The 15,894-nt window shown below is 53.6% G+C and overlaps 2 protein-coding genes and 1 pseudogene across 6 annotated transcripts in view; 2 read left to right on the plus strand and 1 right to left on the minus strand.

The window, feature by feature from the left end:
- DDX4 (DEAD-box helicase 4) overlaps positions 1–14,217 on the minus strand; it is a 53,565-nt gene extending 39,348 nt beyond the window's left edge. Inside the window, exons 1-5 of the mRNA XM_037145143.2 lie at positions 13,843–14,217; positions 13,001–13,307; positions 10,503–10,732; positions 8,001–8,089; positions 1,516–1,576 (exon numbers count right to left, since the gene is read on the minus strand). Coding sequence (XP_037001038.2) covers positions 1,516–1,576; positions 8,001–8,089; positions 10,503–10,638 — 286 coding nt within the window. The 5' untranslated portion in view covers positions 10,639–10,732; positions 13,001–13,307; positions 13,843–14,217. The remainder of the gene's footprint in view (positions 1–1,515; positions 1,577–8,000; positions 8,090–10,502; positions 10,733–13,000; positions 13,308–13,842) is intronic.
- LOC119049188 (60S ribosomal protein L12-like) lies at positions 4,923–7,267 on the plus strand (annotated as a pseudogene).
- Positions 14,218–14,383: 166 nt separating the features above from the next.
- Positions 14,384–15,894, plus strand: part of SLC38A9 (solute carrier family 38 member 9) — a 40,986-nt gene continuing 39,475 nt past the window's right edge. For 2 of the 5 annotated variants that reach the window (XM_037145139.2, XM_053657226.1), the window contains exons 1-2: positions 14,392–14,511; positions 15,433–15,494. The gene's annotated coding sequence lies outside the window, so the exon portion shown is untranslated. Of the gene's footprint in view, positions 14,512–15,432; positions 15,495–15,894 lie in introns of all 5 variants that reach the window. The other 3 variants (XM_037145138.2, XM_053657225.1, XM_053657227.1) reach the window with 2 other exon arrangements.

Genomic DNA, 15,894 nt, shown 5'->3' on the forward strand with positions numbered 1-15,894 from the left:
TGGTGACTCTTTCAATCTAGCTTCTTGAAGATTTCACCACAAAACAATGTTCGGCTTTGATAGTCAAAAGAAGTAAACTTCCACCCCTTTACAAAAATCACTTCTCTCTGACACCTGGAGAACGAGGCTCTTCCCGACCACACCGTGACCTCTGCCTGCTTGCCCTTGGAGTACCGTAAGCATGCACGCGTACACGCGTGGGTGCACAGGTGGGTTGGTGCACCCACGGTTGGTGCACGCATGGTTGGTACTTCAGAGGCAGTCAGCCTTCCGCGGTCCCAGCAGCAACCCCCCCCCCCCACCCCAGTGTCCCGCACAGAACCATGGTGGCGAACGCAGACGGACGTGAGAGCACTGCTCTCCACTTCCAGCCACCACAGGAAGGCCGTCTGCTCCGACCCAGGGGCTGCAGCCCCCACACCGCCCCCCCACCCCAACACAGGCTTCCCCGCTGCAGGGTGGACGGCCCAGCCCTCCCCCCCCACCTCTGATGAGGGGGGTGGCGGACTCCCTGGCGCCCCCAGCCCTATCCCTTGCTCCGGTTACTCAGTTCACAGAAGGCAGCCTGCAGGCTGGGGGGAGTCAGTGTTTCATGGGTATGAAACGTCAGCGGGGCAAGATGAGACGGGTCCAGGGGTGAATGGCGGACACGGCCGCCCAGCCACGTGGGCGCGCGCGTCTCCGGCGCGGCTGGGAGCCCGCAGATCCAGAGGGCCAGCCGCACACACTGCTCCACGCTGCTTCACACGAGGGCCCGAGCGCCTGTGGCCTCTGACCACGCAGGGGCAGTGCTCCCAACTCCCGCCTTGATCGAGAGTCAGCTGGACTTAATGCCACTGGCCTGTACTCTTTTAAAAAATGGTTCAAGTGGTCAGCTTTGTTACAATTTTTAATGCAGTAGAAATAGCATTTCGGGCTGCTTTGGACTTCAACAAAATGCAAGGCCACCGGCATGGGGGTACCCTCTGACCAGAGCCCTGTCGCTCCCACCCATCTCGCCATCCTCGTGGACACCAAACACACTCAGTCAGCCAGCAGGACAGGCGGCGGGGGCACCGCAGCTGCCTCCCCCACCATGTGCCTCCTGCCTCCTGGGTCCGTCCCCACGCCCAGTGTCAGGCACCAGAGACTCTGCTGGTGCCCCGCAGGGACGGCAGGTTTGGCACAGACAGTGGCTACCCGGATAGGTCACCGCCACTGCGTCTGCCCCACCCCCGAAGTCCAAAGGCCGGCCCTCTCATCAGGACCCTGGTGGCCTGAGAGCCGAGCGCGTGGCATCCAGGCTGGGCAAAGGCCTCAGGCCAACAACCCTACCACCAAACAAAGCCACCCAGGGCGCTGGGCGCTCTCCCCTCTCCCTTCTCTAACGGAAGCACCCCTATCCCAAACTCTCCGAGAAAGGCGGGTTCTCTCTAGGACATTTAAAACACCCTCCAGGATGTCCACACAGCAGCTCTTGTTCACGCAACGAAGCCCTCTGCCTGGTCGGGCTCCGCCTTCCGCCCTGACACGCACCTGATGACGAGACTGGGCTCCTGTGGAAAGTGTCCCCGTTTGCTCCAGAAGAACACCTGTCCTGTAAGGAGGAAGAGAAGACGAGTTTTCTACCTGGAATAACGAGACTGTCGTCTACTTCACAGACACTAGCAAACCTTAATCAGTGGGCTTCGTTCAGAACAAAATGACGATGGACTGTAAGATCCCCTGGGTCACTGTGGGACGTTCCTTTATCAACTGCCCCAAAGTCTTCACACCAGCTTCGCGTGGAGAGCATCTTAACACACCCCTTAGCACAGAGGTCGGCAGACTGCGGCGGTGAGCCAAGGCTGGAGGGCCTCCAGTTCCTGGGCGGGAAGCTGGCTGGGACACTGACGCCCACCCTCTCCACCTGGGCGCGTCTGCTGCTGCTTTCGCTCTAGTCACAAAGCTGCGACACAGGCTGGAGGGTCTGCGAAGCCTACAGGACTCACTGTCCAGCTTTTATGGAAGGACTTTGCTGACCCCTGAAGTGGTGGCTTAGCCACCGTGAACTTGAGAAGTGTAACCAAACACTATGCTGTAAGCAAACACTGACCGAGGGACACACAGACACAGCGATGCCTGTAAACGCCCTGCCCAGCTTACGAGGCACGGTGCACACGCCCACGGGTCCACACGGGCAGGCGGAGAGCAGTGCAGAGCAGCGCAGAGCAGCGCAGAGCGGCTCCCACAGCTCAGGGCCGAGGCCTCTGCCTGCGAGGCTCCCCTCGCGTGTCTATGCAGTGAGACAAACGGGTGTGCTCCAGCCGGGACAAAGGACCCACTCCCAAGGGACCACCCTTCTGCCTCGGGGAGCCTCCTGGAGAACGCAGCCGCGGCCTCCTCTGGCAGGCGCTTCCCGAGGGAGCTGTGCTCTGCACTGCCGCAGGTGGTAGCCGGAATCAGCGTGTCTACACGGGGTGCAGGGCTCGCCTCCACGGCACCCCCTCCAGCACAAACCCAGGAAGAGCACCACGGCAGGTGGCCTCGGGTGAGTTTCTGAAACGTCTTTCGCAGGAGACACTAAGTGGCGTTCGCGAAGCTAGAGCGTCTTCCGGTCATTTTCCTAGGAAGAGAAAGGCACCCTCGCCTTCGATATTGGTGGGCGCTGGGCACAGGAGAGAGTGACAGACATCAGAACCAACCAGTGACCCACTTCTCCCTCCTCAAAGGGAAGCCCCAGAGGCCTCTTCTCCTCTGCAGGCCCAGAGCAGTCCCGCGTGAAGAGAGCACCAGAGAAGGCTGGCGCTGTGACGGCTGCAGAGCCGACAGAGGAAGTGAACGACTCTGGCTTAAAGGACTGGAAACCTGGCATCCGATGACCTTCAGGCTTGGAATTTAGTCTCCCATGTTCACGGAACCTACCAATTTCAAGGCAAATTTTGAAACATCAAAAAATTCCTTCACTATAATCAGTTCAGCGTGAAGTTCTTAACCCTTTTCATCACCTTAGAAAGAACTGACACCCTATTCCCCTCCAGCTACCGCCCCCTTCTCCAGCCCTCCCGGCCCAAGTCTAGCCCCCACCCTTCCTCTGCACAGAAAAATGGGCAACCCGGAAATGAGGGATGGGGCAGCACCCCGACTGGCACCCCGCTTGGTCCCACCCGCCCCTGGCCACCCACTCTGCAGACCCCTCAGGCTCCTCACTGGCCTCTGACGCCGGACCGCCCAGGCTCACAGCTCAGCCATCCAAGGTGCTCCTCTGTCGGGCTTTACTCTACCCAATCCCGTGCCTTCAAGTCCCACTAACACTTTACAGAAAATGCCTGAATTTGTGTCCGCAGTCAGATTCCTCTCCTAAGAACAGCTCCGCAGGCCCTGCGGACTGGCCTCCTTCCTGACGTGGGCTCGCACCGGCACTGCACCCGAACACAACACAGAGACGTCCTGCGCCGCCCTCCCCCAACCTTGTGTCCCCTGTGGAGTCCCTCCCAGGGAACGGTGCCGGCACCCGCCTGATCGCTGGAACTGGAAAACCAAGCCAGCACCCCGGAGTCCTCTTCCTCCCACGTCCGCCTTCGTGCCCACAGCTCCGCCAGGACCCCCCTGCCCCGCCGCTCGCCACTTCCCTTCCCTTCTCGCCTTCCTGTTCCACCTGCCTGGTCTCCCTGGGCGTTAGCCAGTGAGCGGCTGGAGGCTGAGCTAGGGCCCCCGCAGAGGCGAAGCCCTATCTGGACAAAGTCCTCGCACATGGAATAGAAGACTGGGGGTCTCCTGGGTGGGCTTCCCGACCTCACAAGTGTCCTGGTGAGAGGAAGGCAGAGGGTGTCCGCGGGAACACAGAGGGGGCCGTGAACATCTGTGCCGAACACAGACGACAGCAACAGAGCAGCCACAGAAGTGAGGGGCAGCTGCCGCCCCCGAGCTGCAGGGACACGGATTCGCTCGGGAGGCCTCCAGAAGGAGCACAGCCCTGCGCACACCTGCACCCGCTGCTGCGAGCCGCCCACACTGCAGTCACTCGTCGCAGTGGCCCTGGGACCCTGGGCCTGTGCCCTCCGCGGGGCCTCTGCATGGGGCATCCTGTTGTCCCAGAGAAAGGAATCCTCTCCACCCAACTGCAGTTCGACCACCGCTGTCTGTCTGTCTGTGCGTGCCTCTCTCTCTCATACACACACGTTTTCCTCAATTTTTTTCATAGCATGTCTCAGTATTGATAATTATTTGGCTCTCGAATGTACCTGCCCCTGCCTGTAGGACACGGCGCCCGAGCGAGCCCCTCGCCCGCTGCGCTCAGCACCACCCCCCACGCCAGGCGGGCCACGGGCCTTCTCTTCAGGTCACTCATGGACACTTCTCTGTCAACCACGTGCAGCCTTGTAAGGCGTCCAAATGAACCAATTTAGAAATTCAAAGTGTGTACACGAAAGAGCATATGTAACGACAAGCAGTCCTCGCACGCAGCTGCAAATCATCTATTTGTTATGATAAACAGATTTCTTTTCCCTTGTAAGTACTCAATTATTTTCCATTATGGAATACCATAGCTTTTTTAAGTCTTTATCTTTTCCAAGCAAATGAGTGCTTCTCTTCACACACCGAGTTGCTTTTCTTTTTAAACACAGCAGGTCTGCTCCTCAAACAAACTTTTAGCTGCACAAAGTATGAACCGTGAAGATGCCACCCCCCGCGCAGCTGAAGGTCCAGTGCCCACAGCCCCGCGTGGGCCTCTGCAGACACCACTTGTGTTTTAGGTCCAGAAGCCCCAGGGAGGCATCGGAGCCTCACACCAGTTTTCGCTGAGTCCCAGGCCCCGCATCGAAGAGCTGGGGGAGCCTGTCCAAACACACATGGACGGGTCGCGCCTGACAGCGTGCCCCACACGTGTGAATTCTGAACAAATACCGAACACAGCTCTCCTCCCTTAGTCTCACACAAATTAAAGTCCCACGGTGCAGACAATGCCGCCCTCCAACCCTGCTTCCGACTCGTCGGTCCGGGCAACACAGTCTGTTCACGCACCAGGTGACGTGAGGCCCCTCCTCCCACCTCTCCATCCGCTGCCTGGTGCCCTTAACGCCACTCCACAGGCACGGGCAGAGCCGGGCCACTCTGAGCCTCGGGTGTCGCTCATAGACCTGAAGTTCCAGGGGGCTATCAGGTCCCACGGGAAGAGCAAAGCACCTTGAAATTTAGGAGTAACCAGCAAAACCCAGAGATAAATGTGACTGCTGCAAGAGCTTATAATCCAGGCCCTAATTTCTGTGCAAAAGCATTTTCCAACTAAAAGCAATTTCCCCAAACAAAAATATGCAGCGATCAAAACTCCTGCTGAGGTCACCAACCACAGGCTTCGGCGGAACCCACTGCAAGTGCAGGCGGAGGTGGGTGGAGAAGCAGAGAGAGAGCCGAAGGCTCGGCTCCACCTTCTCCAGGGGCCAGCCAGTCTGGTCCCCGGATCAGATTCTGCTGTCTCGTCTCTGTCCACCCTCCTTCAAAAGTGCTCCCTTTTCGCTCTCTCTGGACCAGCTCCACCGGCCTCTCCACCAGCCCTTTAGCCTCCTTGGGGCCTGTGGCCACTCTGCCCTCGCCCCCTCTGTTAGGACTCAAGGAGGAACTCATTGTCCATCACCCACTACTCGGCACAAGTGGTCTTCCACGCCCTCCATGATGGGAGACACTACTCTCCCGTACCCCACTGACGACTAGACTCAGAAACTGCTAGAAACCTTCCCCAGGCTCCAGCACTTCCACTTCCTTGGTCTTCTGACTCAGTGATGTCCAGGGACCACGTTTTTTCCTGCTACTTCAGAACCACAGCATTGTTGTGAACAAAGAAGACGCAAACTTGCTTATCTCGACAATTATTACAAACTTTGCTTGTGGACGGACCAATTCTTTCAAGCTATTTCCACTTTAATCATGAGAGTACATGCCTGCTGAGAGGTGCCACAGGGAAGGTCCCAAGGTCAGAGAGACGTGACCCCTGCATGGTCCCCTAACAGGAGGCACTGCAGCCAGGAAGCAGGCCCCCCTGCTCCACCTGCCACACCCGTGCACCCGAGCTCACCCCAGCAAGTGCCTGCAGGCCAGCGCCTGCGTGCCGAGTGGTCTGCCCTGCACACTCGTTAGATTATCAGATGTGCCCCCACCTCACACCTTTCACTGCGTCCTCAGGTGGCACCCTCGCCCCAAAATCTAGAACCAGCCCGCACCAGCTAACAGCTGCCACAAGAGCAGTGTCCAATCATTCAAAATGATGTGGTCATGTGTCAACATTAAGTCTCCCAGTAAAACCCAGAGGAGCACTCAGAAAAGGCTGATCACAGATATGAAGGTGATGTCAATCCAAGGGGGTCTCAGAGCTGCTGCAATTTTAACAAAAGGGAATGCCATCAGAAAAAAAAAATCAAAACTATGCCTCTGAAACAAACTAGGCTGAATAAAAGACCTCCAATTTCCCCTACATAAAAATGTCATTTGAAAAAGTCACAGATTCATCCCTAGCTTTAGCCCTTTTTATTCGACCAGAGCAGACAAAAAAGCTGTTAACTGCACCACGTTCCTCCAAGTCAAACAGGCCAAAACCCAGCACCAGGAGTCACATCTGCAGACAGATGGAGAAATTTTCGACAAATTAGACCTCCACAAATATGTATAAAAAATCACAAGGTACTTTTGGCTTTCGGCTCAGAGGAGGCGAAGGTGCAACTTTCTTCGGTCATCCTGAACCCGGGTTCATGCGACACCAGCTGCCTCCACCGTGCCTCCGAAGTTCGACCCCAACGAGATCAAAGTCGTTGACCTGAGGTGCACCAGCGGAGAAGTCGGTGCCACGTCCACCCTGGCCCCCAAGATCAGCCCCCTGGGCTGGTCTCCAAAAAAGGTTGGTGACGACATTGCCAAAGCAACCGGTGACTGGAAGGGTCTGAGGATGACAGTGAAACTGACCGTTCAGAACAGACAGGCCCAGGGGGAGGTGGTGCCTCTGCCTCTGCCCTGGTCGTCGACGCCCTCAAAGAACCACCAAGAGACAGAAAGAAGCAGAAAAACATCAAGCACAGTGGAAACATCCGCTTTGATGAGCTCGTCAGCATCGCCTGACAGATGCAGCACCATCTCTGGGTCAAGAACACTCTGGAACCACTAAAGAGATCCTGGGGACGGCCCAGGCTGTGGGCTGCAAGGCTGACGGCCGCCACCCTCATGACATCATAGATGACGTCAACAGCGGTGCAGTGGAGTGCCCGGCTAGTTAAGAACTACAAAGGAAAATATTTCAATTAAAGATCACTTAACAATCAAAAAAAAATCACAAGGTAGATTTGTTAACAGAAGTTATATTCAAGTGAGTATTCCCAATATCATGGAATGAGGTAGGTTTAGTGAATAAATAGCACAAAGTTCTACGAAGGTACAGTTGAAAGATATGAGTCAGCTGTACTGAATCTCAGACACCTCGTGCAATAAACATGCGTGACACACGAGTACAGTGTACTATTTGGAGAACACATGACACAAAATTTTAGATAAACAAAAAATGAAAATCAGACAGCTGCCTACTAAAGTCCACTGGAAACAGTGCATCTGTGAATTAAACTTTTTATTATAACAACTCTATTGAGAACCAGGAGAAAAAAGAACTGTAAAATATTCTTTGATCAAGTCATTCCATTTTTTAAAAAGCTCCCAAATTTTAAAAAAAGCTATAGATATTTTTGACACTATTACAGTGAAAAGCTAACAACGTGCAAATTCGCACCAACAGCAAATCGATTATATTACGGCAGAGCCGTCCCATGAAATGTTATGTAACTACAAGAAATTATTTTTAGAAAATCAATATGGAATGGTGAAAAATGAAAAGGCTAGAATCAAAAATTACAACTATAATTTTACTATCATTACAACCTATATAAAAACAGAAGGAAATTAACTAAAATCTAATAGGAGTTCATCTAAAACCTTCCCACCACACGATTTTTCCACTTCAGTCAAATCTGTAGCATTTACTAACTATAAACTTTAAATTTTACTACCTTCTCAAATACGGGAACATAGGAAGACAGGTGGGGTGTGATGATTTCGGCTTCCCAGTCTTCGTCTCCCATGGTGGATTTCAGTTCTGCTTTTGTGAAAACACAAGACACATTTGGCCTCGATTACACCAGAACCGTCACTCCAGAAGCATCAGTGATCATCACCTCACAGACACGAGAAACCTCTTAGCTAGGGGGGTTTTGGAAAAAAGGGGACTAAGTTTTGTTCCTTACGGGGAGGAGGCCACCCTTTTCATCTTTGAAAGTTGGTTCGACCACTTATGTAATGAATGACCTGGGCAACCCCTGTGACGTTCCAGAAGCTCACGCTGTGCACCCAAGGCTGGTCACCAGGTTTACCTCCTCCTGCGAAGGGGCCCCAAGCAACAGGGAGGGGACGTCTTCAGGTCCCTTAAAAAGTCGATATGGTGTGTTGGGCTTGGGATTCTGACAAGTTCCTTAGGGAAGCGGGGCCAGAGACCAACGAACGCCTTGGAATTGGCAGGCAAGGCGACAAGGGTCCCGAAGAAAGGCCAAGGCCCCAACAGAGGTCAAAGGGTTCCGAAGCAGCTTCGGTGCTGACCGCCCCGCCCCTCGGACGCCCTCCGACCGCACGGGTCCCCGCGGCCCTGGAACCCCGGGGCGGGAGATGCGGCCCACAGGCGTCCACCCGCTGCCTCACCTGCCCGCGCCACGGGCCCCTGCCGCCGCTCACCCCTTGCCTGCGACTTCGTCCCAGGTCCTCGCTGAAGACCCCTAAACGGTCGCACGCGCCGGACACCGAGCCAGCGTCCGCCGCGTGCTACAGCCAAAAATGGCTCCGACGGCACGTGCGGTCAACCAATCAGCGCCCGAATAGCGCGAGGCCCCGCCCACCCGCGCGGCCCACTGTTCCACCACCCCTGGGAGGTCCTGGACTGTGGCCGTTAGGCCCAAGGGGACAGGGCTGGCCTGTGGCCACTTGTCCCTCCAGCCTAGGGGAGCAGGGTCCTCGGTGTGCAGAGCTCCTGTATTTCCCTGTGCGAGCGCCACCTGACTCACACGCACCCCCACTTTCCTAACACCGAACGCAACAGGGGACAGGGCCTGAGACCAATCCTACCCTGTCGCGTGCCCAGTACTGCCCCCCTCCACCCCTGCCACAGTGCAGCGGTTGGCCCCTCGGGTGACGTCTGGGGCTCCTGCCTCTTGTCCTGGGACCCCAGGGTCTGGTGGCAGGGTGACACTGCCCGCCGATGTCCCAGGAGGCTGCGTCCTACCAAGCTGGGGCTCACGTCTTAGCAAAGGAGCGGCCCTCGGACGCAGACGAAGTTGTGCTGCGTGGGTGGCTCATCCAGGTTTGGACATGTGACCCCCCCCTGACCCCAGGGGCACAGGTCAAACCAGAGTGGCCGGGGGCCCTGCCGTGCCTCCCGCTCCCATCGGTCACGTCGTGTGTAGCTGACGTCCAGCAACTTTTGCCATCGTTCCAAGAAGCGTGGTGCTGGGGACACAGCTAATAGAGGAAGTCAGCAGAGCCGGGGTTCAGCACACTAGCAGGTTCGGGGACACAGTGCCTCTGGAACTCTTCCAGCGACAGTTACCAAAGGGGGTATGCATACCACTGATTTTAGCAATCCATGGACAATTTTCACTTTGATAGTTATTTTTAGTGCTTATACTGAATATTTAATATGTATGAGAAAACTATAGCCTGTTAAACCTGTGATTTCAGTAAATAATTGCTCCTTATGAAACTAAAATAAATATTGTTTTTTAAATTAATTAAATTAAAACTTCATCGTATTCATTGATCCAGGAATGGCAAAAACCGTGCAGGCAGTATTGAAAAGACTGCAGCGTGGTAGCCAAGGGGGTGGCGGGGAAAGACATGGGTCTGGTGACAGTGGCTGGGGCTGTTCTTGGTGGTTGGGTGGAGCCAGCCCCTCTGCACCTCTGCTGATCCCACGCTCCCTTGGCCCCTCCTGATCAGCACTTCTCAGCACCCCCACCCTGGGCATTCTGACCATGAGAAAGCAGGTCCAGTGGGCAAGACTTATTTGCTCCCCATTGAGAGTTAATACATTGAGGTTCTGGGTTAGAAATTAGTCTTGTTGGAATTTAACTGGTGTTCCCAGAGACCCTGCCTGTAGTCAGCCAGGCCTCCTAAATGACAACCATTCAGTGGTCCCTAAACATTCCTACAAGTCAGTTTACAGAAGAGCTAGAAATGAGTGCAGGGTAAAAAGTCGAATGCTGGGTTAGGGTTCCTAGGACAATCCTTTCCTCAGGGGAACTTTTTGGCCCTTTGCAGCCAAAGTGTTTGTTTCATCAGTGAATTCTGGAATGGGTTGAACAGTCACCAGGAAAGCATAGTATCCCGGGGTCTAGCCCTTTCCATCCCCACTAAATGTTAGCCATTCCCAAGAAAGATGGCTGGCTTTTCTGTACCAAATGGCAAAGGAAGAGGGATGTGTGCACGCCATCACCTTCAGTGAGGGTATGGAGAGAGGACTAACTCACCTGAGAAGCGGGGACCAGGCCCCATCAGTGAACAGCGATGAGTCTCTTTCCTCTGCACTCCCAAACAGGGAACGAGGAAGCGACCGCTAGCAGCTGGTAGGAAAGCTGGCATGGTAGTCTCTGGTTGTCCATTCATCAGCCATGTGAACTTGGGCAAGCTATTCCAGACAACAAAGGCCACCAGACACAGTTCTGGATGGTAGGCCCCGCTCCAGGCCAAAAGACATCACCTGTAGTGTTGTGGGGCAAAAATATGTTCCTTTGCTCTAGGTTGTCTGACTGCTCTAAGAGAGCTAAATTGACATAAGGCCGATTAACAGGAGAGAAATTGAACTTTGCACGTAAAAATAGGAGACTTAAAAAAGTGACCAAAGCAGGAAGTTTTTAAACCTTTTACATAGAGAAACCATAAACTGATGAAGAATTGACAAAACAAAGGGGTTCAGTCTTGAGTTGCTACAGTGGTGAAGAAGTAGCAACCTCTGTCCATACAGCCTTCTGAGCACTGAACTCCGTGTTGTGATCAGGATGCCTCTACCCGCTCGGTGTCGGGGGCAGCGTGGGGGCTACCGCTCACACTTGAGATTTGTCTCATGATTTCCGGGGGACAAAGGACGGTCAGTGTCCTTGCACTGACACTCGAGCACCTTTAATTCATACAGTATGCTGGGGTGGCATGTTCTCCTCCCCTTCGCCTTGCTGTGCAGCTTACAAAGGCAAGAGGATTATCTCACGGGCTGGGTGGGGCCAGCACAAGGAAATATTACTGGGAAACAGCCAGGTGCAGAGTCGTGCATCCAGTATACTAGCTTACATTTGCGAGTTATATTTTTCTAAATAGAAGGATAAACGAAAATGTCTAAAATGCCTCTCTAGGAGAAAGCAAAGAGAGAACACGCTGGGACAGGTAAGAATGTGGCTGGACTTCTCTGAGTGCGTGGATTTGATTGTGAACCCATGTGATTGTTATGCAAAATCCCAAAACAAAGTGAAATCAAAATCTAAAAAGCAATCTTAAAATGTAAAGCAAAAAAGAAACAAATACACATAAATAAATATGTATTGAATTAATGAATTAACCACACAGAGAAGAGTTATTTCAAAGGATTTACAATACAGTAATTTGACCATAGGTTCCTAGTGGGATATATCATAATGCAAAAGAACTACAAAAAATAAATGGATTGTATTGTTAACAATAAAATAGTACATAGTTAAGTTAATGCTTTTGTGAGCGAAAAGGGATTGAAATAGAGAATCAAAGAGGTCAAGAAATAACCCTATATTCCTAACTTTGCTTTGGAAATATCAATATTAACTAATAATAGATCTCCTCTACAAAATAATGAAAAGGGATTTCACAACTGTGCCCACTGAAGAAAGCCTAGAAGCAATGACCCACCCACCAGCAGTGGGCATGCTGCCACCCAGACTGGCGCCTCTAAACACCATTTGCCACTACAGGAAACCAGCATTCTTGCGGGGGAAACAGATACCATGCAGTCGGGGGCCAAAAATATACAGGACCAGCCTGAGACATCGGCTCATATAAAAAAAGCGAGAAAGCTCCCCAAAATGAGCAAAGCACAAAGGAACCAACTGAATGGGCTGCTCCTGGCCAATCGGAGACACTGTAAACATCAAAGTAAACCACAACACTAACGAATTATAATGCATTGAATAAAATAAGAACCCATGTAGCAGTGGAAATTGTAACAGTGGGGAATTGTCACCCACCCCACCACTCTTTTGGGGTTGTTTCTGGGAGCAAGGACCTACCAAACATCATGGCTAAGCCTGGCCTGCCTCACAGGAGTTCAGAACACCTACATTAACCCACAGGTGCGCAAACCCAGCTAACACGACGGATACCCTGTAGCGTATTGGTGGTCCACCCTTGTGGCCGTGCTGTGGCACAGGAGAGCATTGCACTCCGTGTCATTAGCCTGGAATAGATCAAAATTCAAAACTCAAAGTATAGTTTCCACTGAAAGTGCGTCACTTTCACACCAGTTCAAAGTCAAAAAGTTGTAACTCAAACCGTGGGAAGTCTGGACCGTTGACATTCCTTATGAGGCAGGGGAGAAAGAAGCTGGGAAGATTCCTGGGCGAGTGGAGTGGGGAAACTGGGACAAGAGTGGGAAACAAGGCCAAAGCGCTCCAGCAGCTCAGGGCCGGCTGGTGAACCGCAGGACCTCACCTCCCCGAGCAAGGGCACTGGAGAGCGGACGGCTGAGGCCTCTCCTCCCTGACCACAGAGCACTCAGCCTCCCTGGCCGTGAACCACAGGTGTCAGGAGGGGAGAGGGGTGCTGATGCGAACAAAGGGAGCAAGCTGGGGAAGGGGCTACACCTCCTGTCAGCCCCCCACCTCCTACACCCGAGAGAAACAGCAGGTCCGAGCTCCCCCAGGAATTCCCCTCCCAAATCCCACCTTTCTCTGATGTAAACTTGCCTCTGAGAGCTCAAGGGAAGGCGGGTGTCGGGGTTTGAACTCACCACCTTCTCAGACTGCCGGCCTCTGACAGTAATAAAAGCGCGATTGCAGCCCGGTCCCTGTCTCTGCTTTTCGGCTGAGTGGTGACCGGCAGCATGAGCCCTGGACTTGGTGGCCCTCCGGTTTCCATTGTACCACCGACCATGCATTCACCACGCCGTCTTTGGTCATTGAGGCAATGTCAAGTGTTGTTTGAGAGCACGGGCTTCGGAGTGGGACCTTGGTTTGAATTCCAGCTGACCTGCCTTTTATTAATAGTCGTTTGGCCTTGGGGAAAGTCACTTAAAGTCTCTAGGACTGTTTCCTCATCTGCAAAACAGGGATAAAAGACACTTCTAGAATCATGGTGAAGACTGAATGATGTATATAAAATGCTTGGCACTCGACACTAGCTGTTTCATTTGGACGTGTTGGCTTGAGTTCTTTACCAGGACACTGTCAGGTTTTTTTCTGGTTGTTTCGTTTAAAAAAAAAAAAAAAAAAAAAGACCATGGGCATCCTATGAAAGATGGGCGTGGGTAACTTTCCACATGCTCTTCAGAGGACTCACCCTGAGCTGACTTTTTATAACAAGCACGCTGATTTTACTTAGACTGTTAGTGTATTTGAGGCAGCTTTGTAGACATGCCTAGGGATGGGAGGAGGGTGCTGAAACCCTCTGGAACGCCTCTTTCAGCCTAGAGCAGAGATTTTTCAACCCGGATGCCAAAAAAATAATTCTTAAAACATGCAATACCGAGATATCGGCCAGGGGGCCCCGACTTTCCCCTTACATTGTCAAATAAAAAATGACAACAGCTATCACAACTACTGCCTGTTGGGTGTGAATGAATCAAAACTGTACCTATTTTTTCCTGTCAGATGGACATAAAATACATTTTTGGCGTGCTTGCAGAATTTTAGAAGTTTATGGGTGCCATGAGATGGAAAAGGTTGAACGCGTCCAGTGTAGAGATGAAGTTGGCCACGCATCCAGAAGGAGGAAAAGGACAGTGTCCAGAGGGGAGGAGCGCTGACCTAACAGTTTTCTCCAAACCAGCTTCCCTCCTGTGCAGAGTTCAAGCAGCACGTGCCAGAGCGCAGAACAACACCCGGAAGGCTTGGGCCACAGAGCCTGGGTGTCACGTGGCCTCCGGGCTGTAAGGACTGATGGTGCGGGCGTCCTTCCTTCCAAAACCCTCGGAGCCTCAGGGGCAGGAATGTGATCTCCGACAAAGGAGCATGTGCGCCGCAGTCGCTGGGAGCGAAGCGCACCGATACCGCGGTCCAATCCGGAACCGGGGGCGGGGGCTCCGCGCCGGGGGCGTGCTGCCGTCGCAGGGTCTTCTGGGAGTTGTAGTCCTCAGCGAGGCCCGGCGCTCTCCTAACTTGATTCCCCGACGGCCCCCGCGGCCAAGCTGTGGCCACTTCCTGCTCACGGGACGCGAAGCCGGGCTGCCCCGGGTTCCCAGGATCTGGGAAGGGTTCCCAACCTCCTGCCTCGCTCTGGAGGCTGAGGGCTTGGCCCGATCAGGTAGAGCATATTCCCCGGTCTTGCAACCCGCGCCCCGGGGGTGGGGCGGGCGCGGAGGGGAAGCGGCGGAAGAGCGGAGCGGGCGGAACCGCTGAGCCGGCTGGGGCGCCGGCTGTCACCGGGAAGTTCTGGTGACGCGCGTGGAACCTTGGCTTCTTGGGGGAACGATGAGGCCAGAGCCGGGCGGAGATCGCTGCGGAGGGGGGCGCTCGCAGCTCCCGGAGCGCGAGTGCGAGCAAGTCCGGGAGTGGGTATCCGCCAGAGGCTCAGAGAGGGCCAGGTTACCTTCGATGCACAGCTGGCCGAGGCCAGGGGCTGCAGGAGATCTGGGGGTGCGGGAGCAGGAGCATCCTTCTCTATCCCAGCAGAGCAGAGCCGCAGAGCCGGACGGGAGGAAGCTCCTTGGTGCCCGAGCTAGGGCTGCAGGTGGGGTGAGGCCAGACAAATACGTCCTCCCTAGGCTTGCCTGGGCTCGGCGGGGAGACCGAGTGTCCCCAAAGGTGGGCGGCTTGTCCTCTTCGCCTGAGAATACCGGCAGACCCCAGGGGTACTGTGGTCCTGAGTAAGACCACCGAAGTAAAGCGAGCCACATGACTGACTGACTTCTTTGGTTTCCTTGTGCACAGTCATGTTGACAGCATACTGTGGCCTACTGAGTATACGTTACGTCTAACAAATGGACGTATCCTCGCTGAAATTGTTAAAAATAAATTACTTTATTGCTAAAAATTGCTAACCATCCTCTGAGCCTTCAGTGGATGATGTCTTTTTGCCTCCACACTGACAGCTCTGGGTGGTGGTGGCTCAAGGTGGGGGTGGCTGTGGGGGGTTCTGAAAACAACAGACGGTTTCCACACGGATTGACTCCTTTCACAAAAAAATTCCTCTGTAGTGTGTGATGCTGTTTTGTTTTTTTTTAAGCATTTTACCCACAATAGAACTTCTCTGATCACTGGAGTCAGCCCTCTCAGACCCTGCTGCCTGTAAGTGTCTGAGTGTCTAAGTGTTACACTTCCTCAGCCAAGTGTAAGTGACATCCTAAGTCCTTCGTTGTCATCTCAACAGTCTTCACAGCGTCTTCACCAGGATTAGATTCCATCTCAAGAAACCACTGTCTCTGCTCCTCCACACGAAGCAGCTCCTCACCCATTAAGGCTTTGTTGTGAGACTGCAGCCAGTCGGTCCCGGCCTCAGGCCCCCCACTTTTGATTCCGGTTCTTTTGCCATCTCCACCACGTCCGCAGTTGCTTCTTCCAGTGAAGTCGTGAACCCCTCAGAGTCATTCCCGAGGGTTGGAATCACCTTCTTCCAAACTCCTGTTAGTGTTGATCTTTTCACCTCTTCCCAGGAATCAGAAATGTTGTTAGTGGCATGTGGGACGGT

The sequence above is a fragment of the Artibeus jamaicensis genome, unplaced genomic scaffold (genome assembly GCF_021234435.1).
Source record: "Artibeus jamaicensis isolate MK-2021 breed Jamaican fruit bat unplaced genomic scaffold, CSHL_Jam_final scaffold_369, whole genome shotgun sequence".
Lineage (NCBI taxonomy): Eukaryota > Metazoa > Chordata > Mammalia > Chiroptera > Phyllostomidae > Artibeus > Artibeus jamaicensis.